Source organism: Aedes aegypti, chromosome 3, assembly GCF_002204515.2.
Source record: "Aedes aegypti strain LVP_AGWG chromosome 3, AaegL5.0 Primary Assembly, whole genome shotgun sequence".
NCBI classification, from domain to species: Eukaryota; Metazoa; Arthropoda; class Insecta; order Diptera; family Culicidae; genus Aedes; species Aedes aegypti.
Genome location: NC_035109.1, coordinates 110,887,587 through 110,908,649, shown reverse-complemented (window position 1 = coordinate 110,908,649; position 21,063 = coordinate 110,887,587). Strand labels below are relative to the sequence as shown.

The 21,063-nt window shown below is 36.1% G+C and overlaps 1 protein-coding gene across 2 annotated transcripts in view; it reads right to left on the bottom strand.

The window, feature by feature from the left end:
* Positions 1 to 21,063, bottom strand: part of LOC5564270 — a 34,939-nt gene that overhangs the window by 220 nt on the left and 13,656 nt on the right. Inside the window, exons 2-4 of one of the 2 annotated variants that reach the window (XM_021850010.1) lie at positions 13,401 to 13,493; positions 12,709 to 13,097; positions 81 to 373 (exon numbers count right to left, since the gene is read on the bottom strand). In XM_021850010.1, the coding sequence (XP_021705702.1) occupies positions 178 to 373; positions 12,709 to 13,097; positions 13,401 to 13,493 (678 nt within the window). In that variant the 3' untranslated portion in view covers positions 81 to 177. Of the gene's footprint in view, positions 1 to 80; positions 374 to 12,708; positions 13,494 to 21,063 lie in introns of both variants that reach the window. The other variant, XM_021850009.1, reaches the window with a different exon arrangement.

The following is a 21,063-nucleotide window of genomic DNA, read 5'->3' as shown; positions in this document are numbered from 1 at the left end:
CTTCACTCGAGTCGAGAGTTGTCACCTCGCTATACGACACCGACAATTGTCACCTCACGCCAGTCGTAGAATAAACCCAACTGTGTTGGCTTGCTTCTTCCTACTAACGATGAGAAATCTCCTGCACTATTCGGACGATTGTGTCCGTTTACAGCCTATTAGCGGTAGGAATAAATTTTAATTCCTATAGTACTGCTGCTGTTGCTGTTGTGGCTGTGGCCGTTTTGCCTTGGAGGGGACATTCTTGTATTGGAGTTCCTCTTCCAGTTCTTCCTCGTCTTCCTCGTCGCGCTTGTTGGGGTCGCACTTGATGCCCGTTTCGTACGTGAATTCGCGCTTCTCGCCATCAGGGTCGACATAGCCGTAGCTTCCACTGAAATAATAGGGGAAAGCGATTAGTTTGGCGGGTCAAATGAGTTTTGGTTTGCAAGTTAGTCAACGGTGTTCCGTTCTTTTAGTGGGGTGATGTGCATGCAATGTTTTAATCAAAAACCAAATGGACTTAAGTTCTTGGAGGCATTTTTTCTCAATTGTGTTAAACCTCATTTTCTCAATTGTGTCAAACCCCAAAGACTTTATCGTTGAGTTGTGTTTTTTTTGTGAATTTTATTATGTGTTCTAGTTACAGCTTTGACTTATAAGTATTGGACAATACATTTGCAACTTTTTCGATTTGACATACAAAATGACCAACTTTGGTTGCTAGCCAACCCGCATTCGGCGGGTTCAACATTCGTTCGAATCCTATTTGTTTGCATCTATGGACCACTTGATTTTGCTGGGGCAAACGGGAAAAGAAAACGGTTATCGATCGAAAGAGCATTCGCACGTAAACAAGAATAGGGGTGTAGATCTCAGTTATTTATGAACCGATTTGAATAAAATTTTCACAGCACGCCAGATACCGTAATATTTCGCGCGCGCTTCTAATTTCGCTCACAGTTATTTTACACATGTTTTACGAAAAAAAAAATGTTGACTGGTATTTGGGATAAATCTTCGGATCATGGTTACGTAATAAGCAAGCATATGATCTAATATGTATCAACAAATATAAAATGGCAGTGAGTGAAATTAGTAGCGTGCGAGAAATATGGTAACATCACGGTATAACTTGCATTTCAACATGTATCTAATTTTTAAGTTCAAAGCAATAAGATTCGACTGAAGTGAACGTTTTGACAAATTTTAATATAGGTAGTTAATTATCCATAACTCGATATTTGAGTGGCAAACTCGCCAAGGGCGAAAAGCCACTCAAATAAAAATAAATAATAATAACTCGATATTGAGGTACCTATCGACTTATAGAGCACAAAACCAGTGCAACCTGCGATCTTAGGGATCATCAAGTTAAGCCATGAGAACCAACTTTTACTAAAGATCGCATACTCGATATCGAGATACGGAATATCGATTAAGCGAGAGTCGACTGTAATTGACAACTGAAGTAATAGCTTCATGGTATCTCCAGCAAAGTTGTAGGCTTAGCCGATATGAACAATTTTTGTGTAAAGATTTTATTTTAAGATTAAGACTTTAATTACCGTAAGGACGCCATTCACCGCTCATGCTCCATTCACTGCCCATGGAATTATTTTGAAAAATCTGAACAAATTTTTGCAATAAAAGTCATCAACATGTATTAGTATACCAGAATGGATTGTATCAGAATGAAATTCATATGATTTAATTTTATATACTATTTATAAAAAATAATTTTAGGCTGTTTAAGGCGGTAAACATGAGTTGAACAATGATTTTATTATGGCAGATCGAAAAATGCTTCTTAGCTGCCACGCTTTAATATATTGTTGTACTATAGTACAAAGATAACAACCAGCTAATGAAAGTAAATTAATTCCAACTAGTTGTGTATATAGAGCCTCACACTTAGGATGAACGGTAAATGGCGCCCTACACATGTATCATTGGCATACATGTTATTCGGTACCATTATACGTTGTTCAGATTTCAACTTGTTTCCTACAAAAACAAATGTTTTATCTTGCGTCTAGCGCAAAAAGTTGCGAAAAATATCGAAAAACCGATTTTTGACAGAATTTAATGTGTTGAAATTAGAGATGTACCGAATAGCACTATTCGGCTTTCGGCCGAATACCGAATAGTTGAGAAATTATTATTCGGCCAAACGAATATTCGGCCGAACATTCGGCCGAATAATGACTCAATATTCGGCCGAATACAACCGGTAATTTCGGTCGAATACCACCTAGTTTTTAAATAGGGATAGCTTCCACGGTGAAGAATTGATCGGAATGATCGTTTTAAGCTTTTGAAACCGTGTGAAGAAAAAACAAAAGTCAAAAGCTCTGAGGATTTATATTTCTAAAGAAAGGGATTTGTATCTTTTTGAGTGCAGTTTTGATCCATTTATTTTTTTAATGAACTAGGTTAATACGTCGCTTTATTTCCCATCCGACTTCTGGAAGTGCTTTATATTACTTAGAGCAAATACATCGCATAGGGTCGGTGTTCTCTTAGTAGACAGTCCCCTATATTCGCACTAGTAGCTTTTTAGGTCCGTTTTTCTATAAATCGTTGCAAAATATTTTTTGACATGAATGTCAGGAGTTATTTATCTAAGTGCCATTGATTCACAGCACAATTTTGTTCAAGAAATGATTTTTTGCTTAAAATTCTAGCTCCCTTGCACCTATAGTACACCTACTGTTCCTATAGTAGAGAAACTTTGTTTTTTTTTGAATAAACATACGATTTTGATTTTTGTTTGTTTTGCCTACGCCGTAAAGCTATTGGAACAGGAATTAGAAATAGTGCTACTATAGTCACATGTGTTCCTATAGGCACAAGCGATAATAAATGCAAAAGATTGAATTTTCGTTGTTTTCATATTTTTTACAAAACCAAGGTGAATAGCACTTTCAGTTTACGTAAAAATAATGCCACAATACAATCCATGCAAGATGAGTGAAATATTGAATGGCTTGTATATTGAGTAGCATCGCAATGCCGTAGAACGGAAAAATTCTCACATTTTTAAACATTTAGTATCAAACTCCATCCATGGAATCCACCAAAGGGAAAATTTGATGTATTATCACTTGAATAAATTAATCGTTTTTTTTTTAATTTTCTTGCGTATGAAACATAATGATTTGTAACAATTTATTTTATTTGGTTATTATTCGGTCACTATTCGGCCTATTCGGTCGAATAACAGATTTCATTATTCGGCAGACCGAATATTCGGCAAAATCAAAATAATCGAGATATTCGGCCCGAATATTCGGTACATCTCTAGTTGAAATGATGTTAAATGGACGTCCTTACGGTAAATTGTTATTAGTTTTCAATTCGTGATTGAGAAAAATAATTCAAAATTATGTATTCACGTGCTATAAACATTTTATTCAAATCGATCCATAAATAACGGTTCCGGGTCATTTGGCCGAATGCCGTTTGGCCGAACGCCATTTGGCCGGAAGAATCATTTGGCCGAACGCCATTTGGCCGAATGCCGTTTGGCCGAAATTGAAAACAAAAAATGAACTATAGTTTGCATGGATTTATAATGAATCTCAAAGAACTTGTTCAGCTTATTTATAAAAAAATCATCATTGATATACAAATAATTATTTTTTAGTGTTAGTTCAAGAAACAGTCGGTGCTGAAAGAAGAACGTCCTGAATGTGAGCAGTTATTCACTTCTATGCAAGCGATAATAGCCACCAGCAGATGTTTCCGGATCGCGTTTGTAGTTAGCTTTTGGCAGTAATTAAAACGGTTTAAGACTTATTCGTCCTTCTGCTGGATCAGGTTGCTTCGATCCCTTGAATCGCCCTAAGTAATATATGTTCTAGCTAGGGCTGTGCACAAAGACAATTTATTGGTATCGGCGATATCCCAATGAGTCAATATCGGTATCGGCGATATATCGGATTTGACATTATCGGTATCGAACCGATATCCGATAATTTTTAATGAAACGATTTTCAAACAAAATCGACTATTTCGGCGTCATTTGACACCAACTGTTACATTATGGAGTCAATTATTTGAATTCTGCAGTTATGATTTGTTATACTCATCGGATATCGGAAATTTCATTGGAGGAATTTTAACATAATCATTGAGTGTTGTCCTGATTATCGGAAGGACAAAAGTCATGTCGATATCGAAAAATATCGGAGCGAAAGATATCGGATATCGTATCGATAAAATCGAGCCGATAATATCGATATTATCGATAATATCGATATTTGTACAGCCCTAGTTCTAGCACTTACAAGTATTGCACAGACAAACAGACGTAACACTCCAATTTTCATCGTTCAGCAGAATAGCGCCCAATTCTAATATTTGGTAGTTGGCCGACGGGCCACTCGTGGCGCTCGCATCACTTTTGTTTGAGTTTGACGTTTGCTCACTACCGCCACCTAGTTCACGGTTGGCCAAATGAAGTTTTTTTAGCATTGGGCGTAAATGTTCACGTGACTATATTTTAATTTGATAATTGTTCTAGCTGTTACGTCTGTTTGTCTGTGAGTATTGGATTCGTCTTTTCACAACTGCTTTTGACGTTTGTTTTCACTGAGTCGTTTATTGCTATACACAAGCAACGGTACAGAGTTCAGTTCACATGTTGCAATCTTAATCTCAACCTTTGGGCTAAAAAATATGTTTTGACGTATTATTAGCGTTGATTCCAATAACTATGAAAAATATTTCTCTCTTGAGAGAACAGCCTATGATCAAAAGAAGGAAAAATCTCTTATGAAAATTTAAGCAAGTGTAATGTAACTGCCGATGATATAAAGAAGGTAAAATTCACAATAAAAATATAAGCTTAACTATTGCCGATAGTAATCAACCCAGTATTACTCGAAAGAATAGCCTATGTTTAAAAGAAGGTTAAAAAATCTGATGAAATTATTAATAACACTTGAAACCTTATTACATCGCTGGTAATCCAGAGGCGAACCAACCATACCCTCAGAGTCTTGACGCAATGTGCGGACTTCGTCCTGAATTAACTGGTCGATTTTATCATTCTTTTGGAGCTCTTATGTATATAGTGACAAACATGACGTCCCGTCACATCATAAAAATCAAACATGACGTCCCGTCACATCATAAAAATTAAACGCCATCCAGAGCGAATGATAATGCAACGCTAATAAGGGACCGTTTGAATATTACGTAACGCAACAGGGGGAGGGAAGCGGTCTCACATAGTTTTACGGTTCATACAAAAAAATTCCCATACAATAGTTGTTACGTGGGGGTGGGAGGGAGTCTAAAATTGATCAAATTTGCATTACGTAATATTTGACTGAACCCAAAGTAATGGAGAGATTGCTCACAAAATTTTTCAAAAAAATGTGTTAAATAGATGTTAAATCAATTTATTGCAATGGGTTCATGGGAGAAAATGAATTTTCGAAAAAGACTCGAAATATAGAGAAAATGCACAATATGATTTCCAGTTCCTAATTTTAATGAAAAAAGGCTGATAATTTATTTTTGTTCCCACTACAGTAAGCCCCTCGATGAATTTTAGGCTGACAAAATAGCGAACCTAACAAAATCGGGTCATTTTATTTTGTTCCTGTTTTACAAATTTTGACGTGTTACATGGTTACATGGACTTTTAAGAGGGCGATGGACATGGGCGTAGCCAATTTTTTTTTATCAGGCGCCCTCCCTCCCTTATATTGGTAATATCGATTTTTAACACTTATTAAATGGCATTATCATTGCTCCCTCTGGCTACGCCCATGCGTGCATGACATTGAACATCATCATCAATTTTAATGTAAACGTGGTAAAACATGACGATAACATTTTTTTGACAAATTTAATAAAGGCTGACAAAATCGGGTCAAAAAGCTGACAAAATCGGGGGCTGACAAAATCGGGTCAGTACTGTATTACCATAATTGGTACTTCTACCCTATGCTTAAATGATTTTAAAAATATAAGATTTTCCAAGAAATATAGAATAAACAAAGTGTTCACTTGCGAAAATGAGTAGTCTTTAAACGAGGGGCCTAAACGCAAAGGGTTGTATGTGACATTTTGGTTGGTTTTTAGTTAAGCACAATAAAAAACTTATGTTTACTTGCTTACCAACGGTATTTTAGGCCATATATTTTGTCGACCAAAAAAAAAATAATTCGTAGAAGATTGGCATGTTTTGTATGGAATGAAAAATTGCTGAACAAACTTCAAAGCCAATTTTCTTAAAACTATTTTTTTTTTGTAATTGTTGCCCTCAAAAACAACACAATTTTAATACGCTTTAATATCTTAATTTTGATCAGGGCTGTTAAGTACCATGACCGACTTTCAACACTGACGAAACGAGCCTTCTTACTATCACTAGACGAAGCTTTATTTCATGTACTCACTTCGTCACGTCAGGCCCGGATTTGGGGGGTGCCAAGGGGGCAAATGCCCCGGGCCCCCCGGTTGAGGGGGCCCCGAGGAACCAAAATAAGACCAAAAAGTTTCATAAAATACCTTTCTATATTTTCTTTTTAGACATTTGAACATATAATTAAAACGTTTAAGACAACATTTCAATATTCGAATTAATTGTTTTCCTTCACCTAATATCTGAATCGCACAGTATATTACAAGAAAACATGAATGTTAAACATATTTGCAATTCTATCAGAGACCTGAAGTGTATGGGAAATTCTTTTGTAACGCGGTGATCAGTATTTTTAAATACTTTTCTATTTCGTATGCCAGAGTTGATGAAGTTTTCTTTGAAATCAGTATAGGCTTTAGTTAAGGTTTAGCTTTGACTATAATCCATTGAATATATAACACTGGCGTCCAGTGTCTTTGTTTTCATTCGTTTGGGACTAACAGAACACATATATTTTGGACAGGAGACATCAATGATACCTTACTGATGCGTAAAACATTCATCAAAATGTTGAAAAGAGGAAAAAGCGTCATCAACTACGACGATTTAATGCAATATACACTCCCGTGCATAAGTTTGGGTTCATCCCCTAAAAAACATGCAAAAGTGTTCAGTCCATATCTCTGTAATTACACGTCCAATTCAAACTCTTTAAGCCGCATTCCAAAGGCAAAGAGTTATTCTTACTTCGTATGTATTTTTCCAAAAACATTCTTTGAACTTTGTATACTAAATATGTACTTAAAATTGTGACATTTTTCAAAAAACACACTGAAAAAACATTACTAATTTCCTCAGCATTGGATCGACCAAAATTTTAAAACAAGGTGTCTTTAGAATCACAATCTTATATTCTTTGAAGAGCACTCATGAAATTTTTGCGGAAAAATCTGAAAAGTATTCAAAATTAATGAAACAGTCAGTCAAGTCATCGTGCAAAAGTTTGGGTTCACCCCTCAGTATGGTGTATCGTGCAAAAGTTTGGGTTCACCTGAACTTACTTAAATCTGTGAAATCTCAAACCAATCATGTACGCGCCATTATTTGCGCTCAAAAAAGCTTTAAACTATTAAAATCGGTTGAAAAATAGCAGAGATATTGTCAAAAATGATGTGCGTGTGGCTCAGATGAACCCAAACTTTTGCACGATTTGCATCATACTGAGGGGTGAACCCAAACGTTTGCAGTATGACTTGACTGGCTGTTTCATTGATTTTGAATACTTTCCAGATTTTTCCGCCAAAATTTCGTGGTGTCTCATCAAAGAATATAAGATTACGATTCTAATGACACTTTGATTTAAAATTTTGGTCGACCCAATGCTGATGAAATTAGATATGATTTTTCAGTGTGTTTTTTGAAAAATGTTACAACTTTAAGTGAAAATTTAGTATACAAAATTAAAAAAATGTTTTTGGAAAAATACATACGAAGTAAGAATAACTCTTTGCCTTTCGAATGCGGCCTAAAGAGTTTGAATTGGACTTGTAATCACGGAGATATGGACAGAACACTTTTGTATGTTTTTGAGGGGGTGAACCCAAACTTTTGCACGGGAGTGTATTTAATTGCCAGAAACTAGCCTGATATTTGAAGTACATCTAATAAATAACTTGAAATTTGATTTATGGGAAATCAATCAAATTCTATTCAAGAAATTGGAAGGCAATAATATTGCCAAAAGTTTTAAATTGGATTTTTTAATGTGAATATTTAGAAGTAGGCATGCTTCTGCAAATTTGTTCCCTTCGATGAAATGCCAAACTTTGTAAAAGGTTATACTTATCGTAAATTGTTTGTTTTCAAAATATCTTAGTATCAAAATTTGAACATTTTTGTCAAAATCGGCGAATTTTGCATAGGATTTGATGGATTCACAGATCTAATTTGAAGTTATTTTCAACATGCGGTTCAAATTTCAAGTCAATCGGTTTGTAGAAGAAGAAGAAGAGATGCAGATCTCCAAACCTGTACCAATTTATATGAAAATAATCCTTTGTGAACTTTTTCTTGCTAGTACTCTAAAACCTTTTTTATACCAGAGAAAAACTGGAAACTTGTAGTAAGTAGAACCAAAAGGAGTTTGGAGAAAAACGGCTTTGAACATTTTCAACAATTTTTCACTCCATACAAATTATATGATCGGTGTTCAGGCAGACAGGACTAGATGATATTTTGGAGTTCTAAATATACATTAAGGACAACATCAATTCTGATTTTTCCGATGCTATTATTATCCAAATTTGTCATCAAATAGATAAGTTGAACTATCATAGCAAATAATGCAAATATTTTGATATTCCGAATGGCAGAGGTACGTTTTCTAGGAGCCAATAAAAACAAAACACTTAGTCCAGTCCGTCTGAACACCGACCATATAGAAGCCAATATTCTACGAATTGTTATATTTTTCCCATTGGACGGAAAAATAACCTAAAAATACTATTGGAAAGTTTGAAAACAGTTAAATTTTTCAATGTATATGTCATTTACACCACTTTGCATTTGGGCCCCTCATATCTTTGGGCCGACCATCTCGTTCAAAACAACACGTTGGTTTGTGGAATCCCAAAACGTGCTGAATTTTGTATAAAGAGGCCCCTTTATGAGATCTGACCCGGGCCCCCCGAAGCCCAAATCCGGCACTGCGTCACGTCGCAATGAGGGAACTCTCACGAAAGCAATTTTATTGTTGTATTGCTATTAAAATTTCTATCCCAGTTTGAAGAATTTCGAGAAGCAAATGTGCTTGATAAGTTATCTGGATATCATCCCATGATTCAAGCGATACAAATAGCAGTCATATCAGATAATGAACTAAAAATTATGAAGTTTACGATACCGTTACAACACGGAAAAATGAGAGAGAACTTGAGAAACATCTCTGTCATTGTTTCGCCATCCGATGACAGTGAGGGAAGCATCTGTTTAAAAATCTCACGATCCTCTCTATTTACATTGACGATTTCCAGTCCTGATTTTGATATTAGTAAATTATCAATTAGTAACGATATTTCGATTCATATAATGACTCGTCTAAATGTAAAGTTTGCCGAAGGGTGTCATAAGGTGAAACCTGCCCAAGAAACATTTGTAGCTGAACAACGATTTCTTCAGCTGAAATAAGTTTTACAGTGATTAGTTAAACTCTTATTCAAATAAAATGTTTTTGGGTGGTTCAACTTAGATTCTGTTCCAACTTTGAAAATTGGTTATGTATATGTAAATATATGTAAACACTAGATTTCCGTAAACAACAGTGAATCAAATTGTCATTGAAACAGACAAAAAACAAACTACAAAACAAAGGCGCTCACAATCGTGTGTCCCAACCAGAGTCGGAAAATGTAAAAAAATGTCAAAATTTTCACATTTTCTATTTGAGTTTTAATTTTTTGAAAGCTTTGCCAACATTGCCATTGCATTTTCATGTGACAGGTCCGTCTATGCATTTGTTTACATTAGTGATTCCTTATAGAGAGATAAGCGGAAGTAAAATGGAATGATTTGGCAACAGACCAGCAGTGCTGATTTTACTTGGCGTCGAGAATAATATTGTAACACGGACATGACTTCCTCATTGCTAAAAAGTGTATTTTGTTTCGTTATAGATCTTTGAGCTACATATCCATACAAATAAACAGACGAAAAAATCAAGAACTAAAAATCGCATTGAAAAAAATTTAAAAAAGAAAAATATTTCATTTTTTCGCTTCATGCAAAATTACTTTTACCGAAATAATTTCAAGCGAATTACATTACTCGTCAAGAAAAGTTCAAAACAAACATAACGCATGTTCGTTTGGCTCACACTTTGACAGCTCTCGCTGCTCAATTGGCTCACACTTTGACAGAAATGTCAGCTTCCGCGAATCTCTCTTATAAGGATTACTAGTTTACATCGGTGGATGACCGGTGCAAACACGAGCCTGTCATTTTCATAGAAGAACTGTCAAAGAGCTTCCGGATCAGCTGATTTGGAACGTCTAATTGGCCTGTCATGACAAGTATAGGGGCTAACATTGACGCAACCTTTTCAATACGTGATTCGTCAGTTATTTCAAACACAAAATCATATTCGTTTCATGGTTGTTATTCGCTAATGTAGCAACACGGTAAACAAATGCAATGCAAAGCCTAGAAAATCGCGTTGCACGCTATTAGCGATCATTGTCCTATTCTGTTCAAGTTGTGATTATCTGTTGTTGTGGATTGAGAATGTTGTATTGTGCTCTGCAAGATAAATCCACGTGATGCGATTGTATGAAAATGTCGATATACTGTCGCAATGAAAATGAAAATCACCAAATGTTTCAGATTTAGCAAATTTGAAACATTTGCGTCCATGAAGAACGAAAAAATCCAAGCCTACTTTGTTGCGTTTGAATTGCGCGCATATCTTCTGCGCGTTACCGCCGCCGCTGGATGTGTATTTAAAATGAGCGCCGCAATAAGAAGAATATGAGAGAACAATGTCACAGACAAACAAACGTAACACTTAGAACAAAATCGCAATCAAAATCATAGTCGCGAGGACATGTACACCCAATGCTATAATCACTGTGTTTAAGCAATCTACCAACAGTTGGCGATAGTGTGTAAACGTAAAACACGAATGAAAACGAAGCTAGCGATGCAGGTGGCCGATTAACCACAGTGATGAGAGTGTGACGTATGTTTATCTGTGACAATGTCATTGTTGCTGTGTGTTGGTTGACAATTGATTCACTGCTTAAAAACCAAATTATTCAAGTAGATGAAAAAACCGAATTTAGTACTATACCATTTAATTCCACTAGAGTTTGTATCCTTTGACAGATACGCGTATTTCGACCTCAACTGTAAGGCCGTCTTCAGTGTCGTGTACTAGACTCGAGTCTAGCATTATAAAATTTGTGCGTACTGCAATAGAATGAGAATGGTTTAGGTCCATCATAGTGTTATTTTTCATGCAAAAGTTTAAAATAACCACAAGGATTGCCCATCATAGGTAAGCCTTCCAAATCTATTCATTTGGACTCCCAAAAGCTACTGTGAAAGTTTTAGCGGAGTCCTTCAGCTCTAAGGAAGGGCTAAACGAGCTTGAAGATTGCTTGGAAAAAAATGACCGAATACTATTGAAAAAAAAAAATAAATAATAAATATGCCATTTTGTGAGAATATGATGAATAATGTATTTGATGTAGTTCATCTTCTCCAAATGGTAATTCTTTCTATTTACACCCTTGGTGTTGTGTATAGTGAAATGGTATGAATCTCAATGAATGGGGTAATCTGTATTTTGGTCAGTGATTGTCGGAATTATATACACCTTAATGAGTGCTCTAGCGTGTGATTTCTTTTAGGTGATGGTGCCCTAAAAGTGTTCTTTCATTGATCAAGAAGCTTCATCATGCATTAGTCGCGTGCAAATTTGAGTAGAAATAAAATTATCATGCATAAATAATAGGGACGTGAACGTTTTCCGTTATTCCGGAGCTCATAAGATTTTTTTTCTAAATTAGTCCATAGACGAGTGTATTGTTTAACTTCGTGCTTCAAAAATGACGACCTTTTTTACGATGTATATTTTTGTACTCATGAACTACGGAATGAACAGTGGGTTTGTACCTTTACCAAATGTTCATCAAGAAATGAATTGGCATATCCGAGGGCTCTGTTTCCACTAATTTAACTTTTTCATTTGAGTTTGATTTAAATTTAATCAATTGTTGTACACATAGCCCTAGTAGATATTCCAATTGAAGTCGTGAATGAACAATAGGTCACTTATTTCAATATCAAAAACAGTTTAACCAGATCGTGCAAAAGACTAGTTTAAATATCTTATTCTGGAAAATTGATTGTCTGAAAGTTGTGTTTCGATGTTTTAATTTACGATCTTATTAATAATTACTTAATTTGACATGATTAGTATTGTAAAAAATGATACCCACATTTACTTAACTGCTCTCAACTAAGTTTATGTTTTGCTATTGCATTATCAGCCTTGCACTCTCAATTGCTTGAGTCTCATATGAAAATGAGCACAACACATTCAAAGTAATTTAGAAGAAGACATGTCGAGAAACATCCCATGTTATCAATAAGCACGCGCAGACCTTTATTTCGCAAAATTGGTCACATAGTGCTGATATAGTACTATTTAATGGTCCTGTGTTAGCACTATATCACCAATTTGGAGCGTTAAGTGCTTAGTGGGGACTTGGGATTCGCGATCGCTCGACATGACATCTTCAGCTAAGTTGTTTTAACCCACAAAACCCATCAGCCCACGATCAACCTACCGGGTAACGCAGTCGATTCCGATGGTTTCCTCCTTGAACGAACCGTCGTCATTCTCGAAGCCCCAGGTGATGGAACCGTCCTCGTGTTCTTCGCGCCACTTGCGCAGGATCTGTGCGACCGGCTTGCGGCGACGTTCATCCTCCTGCTGCTGCCGGCTGTTGTGTGGCCGATCTTCATCGTAGTGCTGCTGGGGCTGCTGGTGGCGAACGGGGGCTGGTCGTGAGATGACCTGCTGTGGAGCTGGACGGTACTGTTTGGGGGCTGGAGCTGGGGCGACGGGTCGTTCCGAGGTTATGGCGAAGCGCTGCGCATTGGATTGGATATCCTTGTCAGTGGCGAAGAATCGCTCCGGAATCTGGGCACGCGAAATGGGGGCAGGTCGGTTCTCCTGTGAGTTGAAGCGGGAAAGGATGTTCTGTTGAATGTCACGTTGTTCGTCATGATCTTCGGGGATGGAGTGCTGGGGAGGGGCGGGGGAGGAGTGGATGATGGGAATAAAGGGTTGGGAGAGTTCGTGTTCCTCGTGGTCTTCGGTAACGGGTTTCGCTTCCGGCTCGAGGAACTTGGGGGTGGATATTTGAATCGTGTTGGGGATCAAGGTGCGGACAGGGGCTGGGCCCGGTCGACGCACCCGAAGGACCTGGGGCTGTGGGGGAAGCACTCGTTCCTCGCGGATCGGTATGCCACGTACTACTGGCAGCGGGATGGCACCGGGGATGTTGATCCGGGGCGGAGCCGGACCGTACTGGGCGGTTGCTAGCGACACGAGGCCCAATAGGGGAATCTGGAAACGGAGAGGAACGAAACATTATAATATTTTAGGTATTCAAAGAATTCAAGTAACAAGTAACAAGTAACAAGTAACAAGTAACAAGTAACAAGTAACAAGTAACAAGTAACAAGTAACAAGTAACAAGTAACAAGTAACAAGTAACAAGTAACAAGTAACAAGTAACAAGTAACAAGTAACAAGTAACAAGTAACAAGTAACAAGTAACAAGTAACAAGTAACAAGTAACAAGTAACAAGTAACAAGTAACAAGTAACAAGTAACAAGTAACAAGTAACAAGTAACAAGTAACAAATAACAAGTAGCAAGTAACTAGTAACAAGTAACAAGTAACAAAGAAAAAGTGAAAGGAATGTGTCACTCGGTCTTTGGAAAAATAACAAAGACAAAGTTTATTGATCCAAGACAAAGAAAGAGTAAGTATCGACTGATTAATTTTAAATTGTCCGACATGGTGTCATCACCGGCAATTTACTAGCGTGACTTTCCTTCTGCGAAATGCAATTTTACATCACCAAAATATAACTAATTCAATCAGCGTTTCCATTTCTTCTCATTACTATGCCGCGTTGCATTGTATAGCCATTACGCGAATTGTCCAATTGTAAGTATCAATGTGAAAACACCGCAAAACCAACATTGTTGTGTCCATCATCATGGCACCAGAAACGATCAGCAGCACGACAAGAAACGCTTTCTTTTCGTTTGTCTTTTTGTATGGTAATTGAATCAGTTCAACAATTTGCATTTTTCCGGTTTGCTAAACTACCCTCCAAATCACCAACTTAGGTACTACTGCCGCCGAGAGGAGGTGTGGGAAATGGCTTGCAAATCGATAGAAACTTCATGCTTTACGGCGCAAAAATCGAAAGTGAAGCTGGTTTCTCCCGCGTGGTGCAGTTTTGCGCCATTGGAAGCAGATTATTGCGTAATGTTTGTTGCTGTGCCATCGAGATGCAATTGCTCTTCACCCTGTTGACAGTTTCTCCCCTTGAGGAAAATTGCATCTTAAACTTGACCATCAGGTAAGAGGTTTGCGCTCGGGATTGTTTTCCACAAATTGTGTTGTGCAGGACAGTGTCAGTCGGGTTATTTGCACAACGACCACCGCTGGCTGCCAATCAGGTTTGCTAGTTTTTAACGACGTGGAATCATTTCCTTATAATTATGGAACGACCGTCAAGGCATGGTTTTGAGGTAATTTGTTTTGTTTGTTTTTTTTTGCTTTCAAATGAGGCATTTCTAAGAAAATGATCGGAGCGTGGAAATTTACGATGATGATAGTTATGTGGTGGAGTAATTCGATCATAACATAATCATCGAGGTGGAGTATTTTGATAATGATTTGATGTGATGAATAGGAGAAGCGACATGTACTCAAATTCCAACGAAATATCTATTACTTTACATGTCTATGTTATTTTCTGATTTTATTTGAATCCGGTGGTCATTACAGGGTGATTACTAACTCTTACCAGTAAAATAAGGGCTGCCCAACGTACGGCCCACGACCTCATTTTATGCGGCTCGCGGAGGGTTTGAAATTTTTTCTCATATATGGCCCGATGACTATTCTACCAACTTGAAGTTGGTATTAAGGTGCGATTCATCGATTCATCTCGAAGCCAAACATCAAATTTTCAAGAGCACAAATCTGAGGAACCGAACATCCGTTTGAGCTAAAAACTTAATCGATTGGTCACCACCAGCTAGTGACCAATCGATTAAGTTTTCAGCTTAAAATGATGTTTGGTTCTCCAGATTCGTGCTCTTGAAAATTTGAAGCTTGGCTTCGATCCATCTTCACCTTAAGATTAACTGTTTATTTACAATTAAGTTTCATGCTAATATTTTAGTTTGGCAAACCACTCAAAGTCTTAATAAAACTTTAATTTTTTTTTGGATGTTTACAGACAAATTTGAGACTCTGTCTTTTTTTAAATAATGTTCTGCCCATAAATCTGACTTGGGGAGATTGATTTGTGATTCAATATAAAAGCAAGTATATAAGATAAATCTTACTAGGATTACCATGAAATTCAACAAGTTAAGGTTGAACTGAAAGTCATCGCCATAAAGCAAAATTTTCAAACCTTATTTCACTGAATCATCGGTTAATATTCTCGCAGAATTCTATAATTCAATTTTACTAAATTCTGGGTGCAATATACGCAAAATTCTTGGCAGGATTATGATAATATAGATACGTGGAAGGCATTCTCAATAAATTATGGACACGACTTTAACGGATAACATTGGCTTCTTGGCAGCATTTTCATCGAATTCAGTACGTAATTTTCTGAAATTTTCGATAGGTTAGGTATGATTATCACAGAATCTTAGTTGAATTAATAATAGAATAATGAGCAAGCTTGTTTTGAAATCCTGTACAGTATTCTCAAAGATTTCAAGATAGGATTTCAGAATGAATATTGAGCGAGGTTCGGGTGGAATCGAAGGCATAATTCTTGTGAAAGGTGGACAAAATACCAAATTCTGATCAGTATTTCCACACATTTCATTTTCACACATTCCTAAGCTGGTTTTCAAATATTATTAAGTATTAAGTATTAGGTTGGATTTTGGCTGAATTCTGATAATGATTCTAAAAACAAATCATGAGCATTATACTCACTGCCGTTTACATTCTTGAGATTCGTAAACAATTCTTCGAACACTTAAAGTTACCGGTCCCAACCAGAATCTCATAACAATATTATAAAATATTTGTATGAACAGCAGTTAAAACACATATTTTTGTAACAAATCCTTAATAACATTTGTTATATTTTTTTTTGGATTGCATTTAAGGGGTGTAAGTGACAAAAACATGGTTTGAAGAAAACCGACTTTGAAATTTTTTCAACAATTTTTCATTGCATACAAATTGTATGGGAGCCAACAAAACAAGCCAATCTTATACGAAATATGTTTTTTCTGTCTTTTTATGTTGGACAGAAAAATCTCCTAAAATACAGTATAAGTCTAGAAAATTATAACTCAACTCAAAACCAACCAAAATATCTCTTACACACGTTTGTGTCCCTCATTTATAAATTTGTAGTAAAAACATCCAAAGTAATAAACAGTAACATAATTTGCAATAATTTTGTTATTTTGTAACCTTACCACACTTTATACCTTAATTGTATTATAGTTTTAATAGGATTCAATACAGTTTTGCTATATTTGGTGCAAATTATGTTAGATTTTTTGTTATTCCAACACATTTTAACTATTAAAAGTATATGTTTTATAATAAATCTTCGAGCTGTTTAGTAGAATACCTATAAGTAGATGAAAAAACCGAATTTAGTACTATACCATTTAACTCTAACTAAACTAAAAATCTAGTGGAATTAAATGGTATAGTACTAAATTCGGTTTTTTCATATGTTTTATACAACTGGTGAAAATTTCATATCAGGGAATAAAATTCTGTTAAAATCTTGTTTCTTCCGTTTGATCGAGGTATTTTGACTAACATGGACACAAGTATCTTCTTCGAGAATACAAAAAAAAAAAACTACTGGGATCGACTGTGATGGAAGTTATGATGTTATTGATTTTCAGCTTCCAGACTTCACAGATCATAAACACCGTCAGGTGGAGAACAGAAATCCGTATATGACCTGTGAAAACTGGAAGCCGAAAACCAATAACAAGATACAAAAATTACAATTAGATATTATATTTAAAAGACACCCTACAATTGTCTTCGAAATATTCATATACGATATATCGGAAGCAAATATCGATACCACCGATATATAGAATAGGAAATATCGATACAAAAATATCGAATATCGAAAGCAAAATATCGATATTCCGATATATTGGAAGTATCGGAACGTCCCTACTCACAGGGTTCATAAATTTGGGGTTAGTTCCTTCAAAACGTGTCAGGTCAAAGTACAAAACTGAAACCAATTGCCTGTCAAAAAATACCACTTTTCATTGGTCGTTTTGACAAAGGCCTACTTTCACATCGTTGAGTTGAATTGCAACAGGGAACTTTGTTGCTAGCCTGGCCGTGTTGCTACTTCATTAGTTAGAGTTTTTATCAAAAAAAAAAAAAAAAAAAAATTCATGAAATCTTTTTGTTTCAAATCCATTTATATTCGATGTTAAGTTTACCGTATGTGCTCTTACAATGCAAAAATGATCAATAATTGGAAGCAGTATAACGAAAATTGTGTCAATTTTCTCTAAAAATGTCGCCTGTAACGAATATAAACCTGGTTTTTGAATAACCTAGCATCCACTATTGCACTGTACGAATGAAGCGTGCAAGAAACAACAAAATTATGAGTCTTGATATTTGGATATGTTCACAAGATTTGCTTAAAGAGACCAGTGTTCTTTTCAAGCAAATCTTGTGAACATATTTAAATATCAAGCACTGGCTTTTGGTTGTCAAGGTTATCGACTGAAAAACAACGGGACTGTCTTAGTTGAGCTGTCACGTCCTGTCCTAGGATTTACCTACTATCCCGATTGACTCATAATCCTGAATTTCATAACCCTCGAATATACAATTATTTCGTATGACTTTGGCCCGCAAATTCTGGGTAATATAATTTGGGGTAATGCGCTCTAGAAGGTTGGGCAGTCCTGATTTAAAGTAATCTTCAGGTTCATTAGCCCCAGGATCGACTGGAAGAAAATTATACCTACTGTTCACATTTAGTGAGTTCGACGAATATTTCTCTTCCGTCATAGAGCTCGAAAAGCGGCGTTCGCTAAGATCTTTCATCACGTTTAGGTTGGTTTTACAAATAGGTTAAAAGCACCGGTTTTGGCCAGCCTAAGAGGAACTGTCAATTAAAATTATATGGAAAGCCTTATTTATACTACAAATATGTCAAATGCAAGCTTTAAATCCATGTTATATTTTATATATATATTTTATAATATCGGAGCTAAAACCACTCTTTCGCTTAATCTTGTTGGTTGATATAGGCCACCAGAACCAGTTTCGGCCAGAGATCTAGTTTCGGTTCCTAAATTGACCAATTACATTGATTTCTTATGAGAGTGGCCAAATAAGGAGCACCGTGGCCATATAATCAATTTGGACGGGTAAATGAATGTAGCTCTATCATGTGAATGTGTTCTAGTGAACAAAAAAGATTTCTCAAAAACTTATTCAAACAGACTCAAGCCAAAAAAGTATATAAACTTACTTTATCCATTCTACATGTTTCACAGACGAAATTCTACACGTTTCGCTTTGAACCAACCTGGTTTTTCACTTTTTGAACGTTTAATTTCCGGATGTTCAAAACGACGAAAGTAAGATTTTCAACTTTCGCAACCTAACCACTACTTTTGCCGCTCCGCTGTATGGAGAGACAAAGTGACTTAACCACGAATCAAAACGAAACACTACTTGAGTCGATTTTACCGTGGTACAAAAACGTCGCAAGTAACTGAATAAAACGGCTTATCATTTTGTCATTTTTTTTTGTGGGAAATAATAGAAACTCCCTAGTTTATGAACGCGAGCTCATTGTATGCAAAATTTATGCAATGTACACGGCGACAAATGTTAAAAAGGTGATTTATTTTAAAACAGTTTTAGAAGACATGTTGTATTTTTTCTGAATCAATTTTCTCAAAACCGTATGGAAGTTACTTACGTCGATTTGAAAAAGTAGAAATTTTCATGCTAATTGACTATGTAAAACGGTGTATAATCCACTATGGACACAACTGGCGTATGGCCAAAACCGGTGCCTCTATCCTAAATATTTGAAATCGAAAATGTGTGAAACTTACTGCTTAACAATATAATAGGTCAAGATAAAGTGGTTATCACGCCCATACCAATGTCCTATATACCAGGTCCGACTCTTAGTATGTGTGACAAGCTCGTTATAGCTTCATTAATAGTGATTGTAGAATAGATTATTTGTGAACGTTTCAAAAATGCCTCAATATCATCAATATTAAATACTAGTGGTCCCGGCAAACTTCGTCTTGCCATCAAGTCATCAAGTAGGCTGTTGAAAAATGCATGGTATCTCCCTGGGAGGGAGGCACCGATACTACACACGAAATATGACACAATGTTATTTCGAACTGCAAGAAAACTCCAGCTTGCCAACGACAATCAAGGCAGACTTGATGAAAATCGCTAGTTTTCTTTTGTAGTGTTCCTTCGATCGTTCTGGACAAACATGGAAAAAGGGCCAAAGCTTTTTATGCATTAAATTTTCGTTTTTATTGAAAAAATAAAATGATGCGTATTTAAATAATTTATATTCAATCAGAATAAAAGTTGCTATTGTGACATTACTTTTGAATAAGCATGAATAGCTTTTCAACCGATTTTCTGTCACATTTGATAAAATGCAAAAATATGTATTAATCAATTACGCGCTTTTATCATGTTTGTCCATTGTTTTAGATCTGGGCTCACAGTGACAGTTCGTGACAGCAGAATCTCGGCTCACCTTGACGTACATAAATGTCGTATCGGTTTCTCCCTCCCAGATATCTCCTATACAAAATGACATATTAGTACTCCCCCGTTTTACCAAATTTTCCGATAAGTTCCTTAAACTTTTCCGTCCACGAACACGTCGGAGCCCTTCAAGAAGGCAACAGTGAAAGAATTGTGCAAATCGGATGTCCTGTTCTCAAGTTATTTCGTGACATAAAAACCCCACTCCATTTTTATTTATATAGACTAGTGGGCCCGGCAAACTTTGTCTTGCCATCAAGTAGGCTGTTGAAAAACGCTATGGATCGTCCCATACAAAATGACAGTTCCGTCCAGCTTGTTTTTCCGACTTTCCCGGTAAATATCCTGGGATGTTTATACACACAAACACGTCGTAACACTTGACGAACAAAACAAAAAAATAATCATACAAATCGGTTGGCCCGTTCGAAAGCCATTTCGTGACATACGAACAGCACTCCATTTTTATTTATATAGATAGATAGATAGATAGATTAGATTATGAAACCTCTAATGTTCTCGATTACTACGAAAACAGCACTGACAGTGTCATACTAATTCGATTTACAATTGCATTCATTCTGCTTTACTGATACACAGAATTATGTTATTTTGTTTAGCGTGTTGTGAATCACGAACTATCAAAGTTACCCACATTATCAAAGATACCCCATTTACGGCACCACAAATCAGTTTCAAACTGCTTCGAAATCTTAATCAATGTTTCTTGGGCTATGATGTTACTTGGACTAAGAACCCCAAGACTTAAAGATATTATTCAGTAATGAAATATCAAAACTTGGAAAGCAACGCTGTTTAATTTTAGGAATATATTAAGGTTGCGCATATTTTTTAAATTGTAGTTAGATTTTATATGTTTTTCAATTAAGGTTTATTCTATATGCCCTTTCATCGAAGGTAACATAGTATTTGTGTTTTGATTAAATTTTTGAATCACACCATTTGAAGTTTATATGTTTAATGTTAAATAATTACATATGATTTTTTAATCGAAAGCATGCGTAATGAATTGTTTTAAGCAAGCCTTAAATTTGCCAAAGTAAGGGGCAATTGCACGGAACATCTTTGAATTTA